The sequence below is a fragment of the Accipiter gentilis genome, chromosome W (genome assembly GCF_929443795.1).
Source record: "Accipiter gentilis chromosome W, bAccGen1.1, whole genome shotgun sequence".
Classification (NCBI taxonomy): Eukaryota; Metazoa; Chordata; class Aves; order Accipitriformes; family Accipitridae; genus Astur; species Astur gentilis.
Window position 1 is genome coordinate 1,720,213 of NC_064918.1, and position 12,502 is coordinate 1,732,714.

Here is a 12,502-nt window from a genome sequence, read left to right on the forward strand (position 1 = left end):
TGGAAGAGCTAAGGGAGGTGGTGAACCAATTACAAAAACTGACAGTACGGTCGGAAGAGCTCCTAAGGGAGGTGGTGCACCAATTACAAAAAATGGCAGTACGGTCGGGAGAGCCAGAAGTGAGGGAGAAATGTTCATCCTCCCGAAAGGATGAACCGAGAAGGCAAGAGAATGAAAATTCTGGCCGTATACCAGTCCCGCTCCCTTCCCCCCACTTCTCACCACCCCCTCCGGCACCTCCCTCGGCCCCTCCCCTCCCGCCCACTCCACCGCCCCCTCCCGCCCCCTTCTCCCCGCCCCTTCTCCCCGCCCCCTCCCTCGGCCTCTCCCCTCCCGCCCACTCCACCGCCCCCTCCCGCCCCCTTCTCCCCGCCTCAACCCTCCTACCCTCCCCTCCCGCCCCCTCCCTCCTCCCCTGCCTTCCCTCCCACCCCTCCGCCCACTTGCAGCGGCGCGTATCAGCCGGCCATGGAATGGCCGCTGCCAGCCGCGGCCGCGGCCGGCCCCCGGGCAAAACCGTCCGCGCCACCGCCCGTTAATCCATCCCGCCTCGCTGGACCAGAGACGGTGAAACCAACTGCGCCCGCGATAGACGCGGAGCCGCTTGTAATAGCCACTGCAGAAGAAAGGCAGAGACATTGGAGGGGTGTAATAAAAGAGGCCATTATAGAAGGGACTGTGCTCCAAGCATTCCCAGTTATTGCACCAAATGGACAGAAAAAATGGGAGGCGTTTGACTGGAAGGTCATTGAGAAATTAAGGAATGCTGTGAGTCAGTATGGAATCAAATCTGCATTAACTCACCAAATACTGCAATTCATTTTTTCTGCTGATACACTGATACCTCAAGATATTAACCAGCTAGCACATTTGGTTTTGGCACCCGCCCAAATGTTAGTGTTTTTCCGGCATTGGGAGACATTCTGTGATAGGGATCAAGCAACACCACAACAACAAACAGATCCCTTATGGGGAGTAACCACACAGATGCTGATGGGTACTGGAACCTTCGCATCAGGGAACGCTCAGTTACAATGTATCACTGAGGTTCATCATCTATCACAGATGTTGGTGTATCAAGCTTTTCTTACCACACCAGACAATATGCGCAGCCATGGTTTTACCCAGGTGAAACAGGAGTATAACGAACCTTTTGCACAGTTTATTAATAGACTGCATAGGGCAATCTATGACCACCCTGACATGAACGAGAGCATGAAAGAAAATGTGTTCAAAATACTCGCTTTTGAAAATGCTACTGAAAAGACACGCAAAGCATTGTGTAATTTGCCGAAAAATGCAGACGTCGTTGATATGATAGAATACATGGATCGATCAGTGGACTCACAGAAAACAGACTATGTTGCCGCAGCTCTACAAGGAGCTACAAAGAAGCACAAGGCCAGTAAGACACCCTTGGTCAAGTGTTTTAACTGTGGCACACGTGGACACATTAGGAGCAAATGTACAGTTACTGCTAACAGTAAGTGCTGCAACAAAGTGTAAGAAAGATAACCGTACCACCAAGAATACAGGAAGCAGGGAAAATTCACACCGACTGCGAAGGCCCCTCACGCAATGACACAAATGCAAGGGGCTTGGGCTGCCAGCCCTCAGGCAGCCTCGCAACCACCAGACCCGCCACTGCAGGAAGCTCTGGAGTGGATGTGGAAACTGCAGTACACATTCAACGTAAAGGGACCACTGGGGTTCGGACTTAGTGCATTTTTAATAGCGTGATCTTCAACAGCTCTAAAAGGAATTTTGGTAGTCCCAGGGCTTATTGATGCAGATTATTGTGGGACTGTGAAAATTATGATTCATGTTTTAATCCCTCCTGTTTCTATTCCTAAAGGTACCAGGATAGCACAATTAGTTCCATTCAGATCATGTGTTCCGAACCCAGGTGAAGTACAACGTGGAGATGGTGGATTCGGCTCCACAGGGAAACCGCAGGTATACTTTGCCATGGACACAACAAGAGGTAAACCAGAAAAGGTAGTGCAATTGGTAGGGCCTGATGGAGTTATCGTCAAGAAACTGATGACAATCAATACAGGAGCTGATATTACGACTATTTCACGATGCATTTGGCCTCCATCATGGCCATTGATCAATCCAAATTTTGGTATTGCAGGGATAGGGGGCACACAAGCCACCTTAGTAAGTCAGCTACCAATTACCCATTTGTGTTCCCCGATGGTGAACACGTTACGATGCGTCCGTGTATCATGACTACCCCAAATGAATTGTTTGGCCTCATAGGCCATGATTTATTGAGCCAAATGAAGGCAATGTTAGTGACCCATCCTTTTTAGGAGCAGTCACTGAGGGGCAGCCAATCCTGAAAATTAGCTGGAAAACAGATGAGCCTGTTTGGATTGATCAGTAGTTGCTAAATTCTGAAAGGCTGCTAAAAATACAAGGGTTAGTTGAGGAGCAATTGAGAGCGGGACATGTTGTTCCTTCTACTAGTCCATGGAATACATCAATATTTACCATTCCCAAGAAAAGTGGGAAATGGAGACTGTTACATGACCTCAGAGTTGTGAATGCAGTGATGCACAGTATGGGAGCCCTGCAGCCAGGTTTTCCGTCTCCATTTATGCTTCCAGAAGAATGGGATTTGTTAATTATAGATCTAAAAGATTGTTTTTTCACCATTCCCTTGCACCCAGATGATCCTGAACGGTTCGCCATTTCGCTACCATCGATTAACAAGGCAGGGCCCTATAGGAGATACCATTGGGTCGTGTTACCGCAATGAATGCGCAATTCCCCCACAATGTGTCAGGTGTATGTGGCCTGGGCATTAGAGCCTGTAAGAAAGCACTTTCCTCAGTCAATTATTTATCATTATATGGATGACATTGTGATAGCAGGAAGGAACTTGCCACAGGATGAAATTTTAACTCAATTGCAGGACATCTTAAGCCATCGTGGAGTAATAATCGCTCCTGAAAAGGTGCAAAAGGCAGCACCTTGGAAGTATTTGGGGTGGCACATAGATGCTAGCAATGTTCAACCTCAGAAGGTTCAAATAACATGAGAAATTTCAACGTTACATGATGTCCAGAAGCTTATGGGAGATATCCAGTGGGTGCGGAATCTTTGCGGTATCACTAATGACGATATGGCCCCTCTGGTAGAACTCTTGGGTATGAGAACACTGTGCAGATGAGAAAGGGGAAATGACAGAGCTGACCAATTGGTTGCAGTGCCACGGGAGCCTCCTCCAGGGAACCCTTTTCAACAAAGCACGGCAATCACATGCGTTCTTGCACCAACCCGCTAGGATGTTGGCAAAGCAATTTGACTTACCACTTACTGATGCCCAAGGTATCGTTAAAGCATGCCCCGATTGTCAAGAGGAAGGGCTGGGCTTGGGCTGTGGGGTTAACCCATGAGGTCTTTTGCCATTGCAGTTGTGGCAAATGGACGTCAGCCATGTCATGTGGTTTGGTGCGAAGTGTTATGTGCATGTGTGTATTGATACCTATTCTGCTGCCGTGTGGGCCACGGCACAAACTGGAGAAAAGGCCTTACATGTTGAACGACTTCTTCACGCTTCTTTTGCAGTGCTGGGTGTGCCTAAAGGAATTAAGACGGACAACAGCCCAGCCTATGGTTCTACACGATTTGCTTGATTTTGTAATTTGTGGGGAATTCACCATGGTACCGGTATTCCACATCTTCCCACAGGACAGGCTATTGTTAAACGGGCCAACCAGACCCTAAAGAACATGCTGCAAAAACAAAAGGGGGGAACCCAGGGCTTACTCCCAGAGGAACGATTGGCCAAAGCCTTATCTGTGCTAAATTATCTTAGATTGACAGGTGATCACAAAGACCCACCAATGGTAGTGCATCATGTTCTTTTACAGGCAGAAAGGACGCAACAAAGTACAGGAATCATGGTAATGTATAAGGACCCAGAATCCAGGAAATGGTGCGGATCAGCAGAAGTAAAACTTACTGGGAGATCCCGGCTAAGTGGGTCAGCTACTTGATGCTGGACCCGGAATTGTCCCAATGGCAACTGGCATGGCACCGGCGGGTGCTGGAGACACTGATCCAACAGATTCTAACTAATAGAGTATTACTAGTGGACACTGAGTCCTTCAGAGAGGTTTTTAGAACAGCGTGTCTTATTGTATATAGTACTTGCTTTAGGTAAACAGTGTGTTAAGCATAATCTGATTAAACATAGTGTGATTATGGGAAGACAGTGTGGGGTAAATGTAAAAGTTAGTTAAAGCCAAAATTAGGGGTAAGGTCTATTTCCATTAATAACCTGGGAACGAGGTTGATTGTGTTTCCACAGATACAGGCCCACGATGGACTCCTGTTCGATTTGCACGACCATCATCATCTGGAGCATCATAGATGATGTGGCAATATGAATACTACCTCAGCCAAAAACTAATGTATAGGTCACCTTGGCTAACATAACAGGTCAAGATTCTCTGTGCATCGCAACTGTATCGTAAAGCCCATGAACCAATAGACAAGATGGCTATGACTCGTGCAGCGCGCCTGGCCAGCGAGCGCATGCGTCATAGATTGCAACCGAGGCGGACTTTTGGCACCCGCTGGCCACGTGTGCTAAAACCCGTTCCTCTGCAAATGTATAAATACCGGGATTTTCCAAAGAGCATCGGGCTGGTGTACGGTGAGGCCATCGTTGCCTCTGTGGGGACGCCCACGGAAAGCTGGCACCTACTGATTGCTGGGCTGAGTTCGTGGAGCAAGATGGCACAAGAATGTATGGATGGTTCATCTTCCTCATAGTCCTCATGGTCTGGGTCATTAGGGGTAACGGGTTGGCTCAGAGAATTATGGGCATTGTTGTAGTTATTGTGATTTTAGCTATTGTAATAATTTTACCTTGTTCAGCTTGTTAAGAAAAAATGGCATCCCAAGTTATTAAGCAAGCCTAGATTGCTCAAAAACAAAAAGGGCGAATTGTTGGGGATTTCTTGGCTGGGCGAGGGCATGTGAGCAATCCATCCGTTAGGTCGGAACGAAGCATAAGTTTACAAAGTGCTGGAGCAGACACGGACGCTGTGTCCTTGTACGCTTGGAAAAAGGAAGATAAGAAGAGCCTGACAAGCAACTCCTGGATGCCGAAGAATGAGATAAGTAACTGCTGGACACCTCGTGAAGAAGCTTGCATAGCCAATAGACGATAAGATAGTGTCGCGTGAACCGGGGTATTGTACCAATTAGAGTATTGTATAAGGCGCGTGCACAAGCACATAAGGTATATAACGGTGCTAAAAGTTGTAGTAAAGGGACTTCACTTGATCACATTGGTCTGTGCATGATTTCCCCTGTGGATCCTCCGCAACAATGAATCACTTAACAATTTGAAAATTTAACCTTTCTGGAAGTTGTTCTCTCTAGAGACTCAGAATATGACCATGCAACTCTTAGAAGTGAAATTTAATTCCTGGTACACAACAAATGTTCAGACAGGTAGCATAGCTGATAAAACTAACTGAAGAGCCGCTTCATAACTGTCTTGTCCCAAGAGCTCATTTCCCTCTGAAAGGCAGCAATAACACAAGAAAGAATAATAATCTATGTATTTCGAGCTTTTACATAAAAGTGAGCTTAAACCAAGGCTCTACAGTTTCTGTCCTACCTTCTGGGAGGGATAAGTACCCCAGCACAGCTCTTCCTCTAGGCACCAGCAAGCCCTGGGGAGGAGGCTGCAGAGCTCAGACACGATCCATGACCCTCCATGACCCTGCTCTACCCCTGTAGAAAGCCCAAACTGGAAAACTTAACTAAGTCACTATTTGGTTTTTGCCTTGGTTTTTTTTTTTTTTTAATTAAAGCATTATGTATAATTTTAAACACCAAAAAGTTTATACTTTTAATTGTAACTATCACTTGTGCCTGTGCTATATGATGATTAGTTAAGCAAAGCATCCAGGAGTAGATGCAACCTGTAGATGCTGTCCCACATGGCAAAATATGACAACCCTAGAGAAATGTAGGTTAAATGGAACAGGTGACTTCATCTTGTTAACTATGCAGCTAAGCAGTGTTTAAAATGTATTTTTACATTGACAGTTGCATTGCACCTTCATGTTTGAAGAAAATTGAGTAAATCGTAGTGTGTAAGTGTATTGGGTTTGTGTGGCAAGGTTTTGATAGCGGGGGGGCTACAGGGGTGGCTTCTGTGAGAAGATGCTAGAAGCTTCCCCCATGTCCAATACAGCCAGTGCCAGCCAGCTCCAAGATGGACCTGCCACTGGCCAAAGCTGAGCCAATCAGTGACAGTGGTAGCACCTCTGTGATAACATATTTAAGAAGGGGGGAAAACTGCTGCACAACAGCAGCCGGAAGAGAGGAGTGAGAATATGAGAGAGAGACAACTCTGCAGACACTAAGGTCAGTGAAGAAGGAAGGGGAGGAGGTGCTCCAGGCACCAAAGCAGAGATTCCCCTGCAGCCCATGGTGAAGACCATGGTGAGGCAGGCTGTCCCCCTGCAGCCCATGGAGGTTAATGGTGGAGCAGATATCCACCTGCAGCCCGTGGAGGACCCCACACTCGAGCAGGTGGATGTGCCTGAAGGAAGCTGTGACCCTGTGGAGAGGAGCCCATGCTGGAGCAGGTTTGCTGGCAGGACTTGTGACCCTGTGAAAAGGATCCACGCTGGAGCAGTTTGTGAAGAACTGCAGCCTGTGGGAAGGACCCACGTTGGAGACGTTTGTGGAGGACTATCTCCCATGGGAGGGACCCCATGCTAGAGCAGGGGAAGGGTGTGAGGAGGAAGGTGTGGTGAACTGACCACAAACCCCCCCCCCCCCCCCATTCCCTGTCCCCCTGCGCTGCTGTGGGGGAGCAGGTAGAGAAAATCAGGAGTAAAGTTGAGCCCAGGAATGAGGGAGGGGTGAGGGGAAGGTGTTTTTAGATTGGGTTTTATTTCTCATTACCCTACTCTGATTTGATTAATAATAAATTAAGTTAATTTTCCCTAAGTCAAGTCTGTTTTGCCCGTAACAGTAATTGCTGAGTGATCTCCCTGTCCTTATCTCGCCTTTTTCTTCCCCCCCCCCTTCCTGCTGGGGAGGGAGAGGGATAGAGCAGCTTGGCAGGCACCTGGTGTCTAGCCAAGGTCGTCCAACCACAGTAATATGTTAAAAACATTGGCACTCTTTATAAGTGATTGTCACCTTTTAAAAGGTGGATTGGCCGTGTCTTAATCGAATTGAAATAAAACGCCGAACTACTTGAAGCGGTTTTTTACTTTTAATGCATTGCCCCTGTATTTTGGCACTGCCTCCACAGCCCTTCCTCCAGGCCCCGCCCACAGCGGGCGTGTCCTTGTGCTGCCCCTCAGGCCCAGGCGGTGGGGTTCGGTGCCTTGTCGTCACCATGGGCAGTAAGATGGCGGCCGCCACTAGAGTCGTTCAGGTAACGGCACTCGGCCTGGGGGGTGGCTGGGGCCGGGAGCCCGGCGCAGGTGGCGGGCCTCGCCTCGCGCGCGGCCGCCGGGGCCCGAGGTGGCTGAGGCCCGAGATGCTGCCAGAGAGGCCGGTGTTCTTGGCGCGGGGGAAGAAGTGTGCGGCGGGGTCGGCCTGGTGGCGCGATTCCGGTGCCTGGTTCTCCTGGCACCAAAAGGTGCTACCAGGCAGCCTGCGGGCTGCCCCTTTGGTGCGCTGTTGAAGAGGGGAGGGCGCTAGCCAGCATCTCCTTTCTAAGCCATCTGTCTTCCCTTCAAGGTGAAGATGAAACATGGAGTCTTCTTGAAAAGACGTTTCAAAAAATAAGCAGAGTGGCTTTGAATACCAGGCTTTATAATTTATAGGTTTTTTTCTTAATGGAACTAGTCAATCCCATCCAGCTATCTGAACAAATATGTACAGGCAGACCACAGCTAGCAATTCCATGTGCTAAAACTTTATCATTCCATTTATGCTACTGTGGTAGTTATTTCTGCATACGCACTGATTGCTGTGAAAAAAAAGGAAGAGAATGCTTATTCCTGTTCTGAACACTAGGGTGATAGAACTTAAGTAGTAAGTTTATCAGAGTGGTGGTGCATGAAGCAGCAGTATAGAAGTGGTTGTTTAATATGTTGTATGTTCTATTTTATTATTGTAAAGTTAATGTTTTTCTAGAAATATATTTTATTTTTCCTGTTTCTCCTACTACCTTGTCTTGTTCTAGGTAGTCAAGCCACATACTCCATTAATTAAGTTCCCAGACAGAAAAAGTAGTCCTAGACCTAAAAGTAAGTATTTCATCTATAGATATAACTTGCACCACGTTTCTTTGCATGAACTGTTTTATATAAGAACCAGCACACAATTTTTCCGCTTCAACTATGTGACTCAACTGATTTTGAGCAAGGTTTCTGAACCATAGTTGTTTTAGTTTGAAGGCAACTCTTTGACTCTTCCTTTTCAGACTCTATACAACTGTGGGAATATACATAATACACGCATGTCTTGATTTCTTGGTCAGGGCAGATTCACAAAGATTTCCAGTGTTGTTTTCCTACTTATATACTAAGTCCCATTTTTGCAAATACTATTTGCCTGAAGTGATAGTGCCCAAGTCAATTTAAAGCAGCCTTAGGTATTTGGTGATATTTGCAGTAATGATGTTGCATTTTCCTCATCCTTTCTTTTCCTAATTGGAGTGTGCAGTGTCTGTGGTATTTAAAACCCTGATTATAGCTGAGAGCACCATCCCACTGTATGTTTTAAGAAGTGTTTCCTTGTGCTATTAATTAATGCTAAGAAAAAATTAACTTCATTGCAATCTTTGACATTAATTTTTATACCTATAGCTATGTTTATAGGAACCCCAATACTGTTACACGTAGACATCAAAGTTAATGAGCTGTATGTTGTTTTAATATTCCTTTTGAGTCAATAAAGCATTTGAAAATAAAGTAGTAGATGTTTTAAGAAGCTCTGTTGTTATTCTCACTTGTTTAGAAATGATACTGTACCACGTATTTGCCACAGCATTATGACATTTGGGATTATCCATTAATGTTGCAGAGTATCTACAGTGGACATCACTGCCACTTCTGACTCACCTGTGAATTCTTCAGGAACTATTTTCTGTGATAACTTCCAGTCAGAATTTTGTATCTTGTGCCCAGTTCAGCTAGTTGCACCACCTCTCATGCCAGTGAATTGCTTTCTCAAAGGCTTAAAAACATGTTACTTAGCTCATGTTTATCTTTGCATCAGAAGATTTTTGTGACTATATATTTTAAGTATGTTAGACTTTTCTACCTTAATTGATTTCTGTTGCCTCACTAGTAAATTGCAATCTACCTCACTTTGCTTGAACACTGTAGCAATAACTGTTTCACTGTACCAGACTGTTGCTTCTATATAGCTAAACAGAGCTCTGCAGATCAAGACTATACTTTTAGGGATGTGAGTGCTTAAAAGGCCAGTCAAATATTTTTATCATATTACTACTGCAACATGATGGTCTCAAACAGGGAGGGGAAAACTGTAGTAGGGACTGTATCTGAGCTTAAGCAACAGCAGTATTAGATCGGGTATTTTTGAGTCTTGACTTCAGGTTTTTAATTGGCTAATGCTTCTATTCCAACTACACTTCAGACTTTAAAACATACAATAGAGGAAAATCTTAGGCAAATCTCTAAACATTTATGTGGTATATAAAACAAATTTGGAGAAACTTACTTTTTTTTTTTTTTTCTCATATATAAGGTGTGTTACTTCTTGAAACAAAAATACTTTGTAGTCATTACTAGCCAAAACTATTATCACCTGTGTGTTGTTTTCTTCTGTTTTATCTTCTGTTCCCTTTGCCTCCTGCTCTTAAAATTTAAAATTTCAGCTTAATGGCATGCCCCCTGTTCAGATTGTGCTCCTTTTGATGGGTTCTCTTCCTCCTCGCTCTGTTTGGGACCTTCCTTTGTTGATGCCATTTTGTAATATTAAAAATGTGTACAGTATTGTATTGCATGTTGTGGTATGTCATAATTGTGAGCTTTATCTTTCTGTAAGCCTTTACCTCTTTTTCACTTGTCTGTTTTTACAGTTGCAGTAAACAAAAAGCATCATCTTAGTGGATGTTAGTTATTTATCTTAGTTATGTTTCTACATAACCTTCTCCACACACACATTTGATACTATATGCTTTTTCTGCAAGTACAGCTTCCCAGTGAAAAAGCCTTTGTTAGGATACATGCTGATTTATCTTCTGTTTCCACATCAGTATTTCTGCCACTCAAATATGCTTTCTTTTACTTTCAGATTTTTTTCACTGTGTTCTTAGTATATTTAACAATAAAAACAGCTTGTGAGAAGTAGAGTATCTTTTAATTCTTTTCATTATTTGTTATAATGAAGAAAATTGTCAATAACTGGTAACTTTTATTGGCTGCTCACTAATTCATTTTACAGTCTTGTTATATTTCTGTAATGGTTTTGCAGTCTGGGTTTCAGTACAGGAATCTCTACAAGCAAGTATGCCATCTCGCAATGCTTCAAAAGCACAGGAGTCTGTAGGAGGCAAATTGCCGGCATTTCAAAATATTTCATCTGTTATTGGAGTACAAGGTATACCAGACACTTCTGAATTAGCAAGAACCTTACCTAAGAAATACAGAAGGAAACTTATGTCAGATGAAGAGATTGAATATATTCAAGTAAGTTTTATTTATTGGCATGTATTGTCTGTATTTACCTAGCATTTATCTACACCTTCTTCAAAGTTTAAAATATGGTATTACATTGTAATTCTTGGTAAGTGTATACTCAGAGTTTTCACAGCTTTGATGCACAATACCAAAACTACAAAATCTTAATACACAAGGTACCCAACTCTCATTAATTAGTAGCTTGTGGTATCACTGATTAGAGATACAGACTTAAAACAGACATGTAGATAGCTAGCGATAGTCATAGCCTACATTAATCACAGTCACTACCTGTTTTGTAACAGCTGTTTAATGTGTAATTTGAATATGCTGGACAGGAGCACAAGAGTCTGTTCTTAAACTGGCAAAGGATATTACCAGGTGACAGAAGCCCAAAATATTTCTCAAACTAGTTTTTGTAAGTTATGTATTAGTAAGTTAACTCTTGTATTTCTAGTAGTAGAAACATTTTATTAAACTTGATATAAATATTTTTCTGCAATATTTGCAAATATGGCATTGTACATGAAAGGCAAGAAAAACCTGCTTTTGTTCTGTAACAATTTTCAGTTGTAAACATTGATGCTTAAAAAGGGAGAATGCACAAAACTTGAAGAACTGGAGAGATGGGTGTGAGTTTGAAATGAAAAGACACTTACATAGCTTTGTTAAATGATAAGGACACCTACAGTGTGATCATGTTAGTAGAGGAAATCAGTTTTCCTGCATGTATATCAGTAGGGTATTATAATTAGAAATAAAATTATTTATTTTCCATAGTAATACACTTCTTGACCTCTAGCATAAATTTTCTAATGGTGAGGTAAGTTGTAAAATAATTTTGTTGGCAAAATAATGAATTGAGTACCTTTCTAATTTCTCAAAGATTGTAATGGCTGACCTTGCCTTTGTTTTTACTTTGGACTTTGGGCAGTGAAAATAATTCTAAAACACAACAGTAGTAAACAGAAGTTTATTAGACCTTTCTAAAGTGAGTAAGAGTCAGGTTTCTTCAGAGTGGGAGAATTGGAAGCAGCTATAATTATAGGTTGCAGGTGTTGATCTTTTTGTATTCTCCCCTGAAAAAAATGGAGCTGTTATGGGTAGATGCTGATACTTTGACACTCCATGCAGGTTCTTATATAGATTAAAAATCAATGTCTAAATCAGAAATTAAAACTAGAATGCTGTTAATCTAGAACAGTGAAAAATATTTTATGTCCATTTCCTGTTCTTTGAGCGGAATATATTTAACTGTCTGCTTTTATTTTACAGCGTGGAGGTCCAGAATAAGCATGGAAGATTAGATAGTTTGCCACTGTTGAAGAATTATTATATTCACAATAAAGACATTTCCTTAATATCATGATTATATACTTGTCACGTCCCAAAGTTGGAGCAACTCAGGTTCATGGATTTCCTTTGTCAGAATTAAGGTGAAACGACACCAGGGGAGTTCAAACAACAACCAACATTTATTCAACCTAGCTAACTTTGTCCAAGTACACATGAACTTGTTAATATGAACCTTGCAACGTGTTGTTAAGCCGCTGTTTGAGAAGAGGAGGGAAGTATAGAAAAATGAAATGGAAAAAGGAACATGAAACTGTGTCAGAAGGAGAGCCCTCCCGTTGAGTCACGAGGTTCAGAGCAGACCCCCTTGCTTTCTGGACTCCTCAAAGAGGAGCTCAGGGGTGGCTAGATCCACTCCTAGTCTCAGACTTCATCAACAGTTTATGTTTCAAAGGATGAGGTGTAGGGACTGTGGAAAAGAGAGAAGGAAAAGAGGGAGAGAGAGAATGAAAGAAAGAGAGAGAGAGAAAAGGGTTTCACCAGTCCTGGGTCCAGCG

General features: G+C 43.4%; 2 protein-coding genes across 2 annotated transcripts in view; one reads left to right on the forward strand and one right to left on the reverse strand.

The window, feature by feature from the left end:
- LOC126035377 (uncharacterized) overlaps nt 1–12,502 on the reverse strand; it is an 80,226-nt gene that overhangs the window by 15,774 nt on the left and 51,950 nt on the right. The gene's annotated exons all lie outside the window — the stretch shown is intronic.
- On the forward strand, nt 7,344–12,013 carry LOC126035396 (alpha-ketoglutarate dehydrogenase component 4-like). The gene is made up of 4 exons (XM_049793958.1): nt 7,344–7,429; nt 8,186–8,249; nt 10,417–10,661; nt 11,928–12,013. Exons 1-4 carry the CDS (start codon nt 7,391–7,393, stop codon nt 11,943–11,945), a joined length of 366 nt encoding a protein of 121 aa, XP_049649915.1. The 5' UTR covers nt 7,344–7,390; the 3' UTR covers nt 11,946–12,013.

Excerpts from the sequence above, each read along its gene's own strand:
- LOC126035396 (XM_049793958.1), top strand. The coding sequence starts at position 7,391 with ATGGGCAGTAAGATGGCGGCCGCCACTAGAGTCGTTCAG. Across the intron at positions 7,430-8,185 it reads CCGCCACTAGAGTCGTTCAG|GTAGTCAAGCCACATACTCC; the intron begins GTAACGGCACTC and ends GTCTTGTTCTAG. Across the intron at positions 8,250-10,416 it reads AAGTAGTCCTAGACCTAAAA|TCTTGTTATATTTCTGTAAT; the intron begins GTAAGTATTTCA and ends TTCATTTTACAG.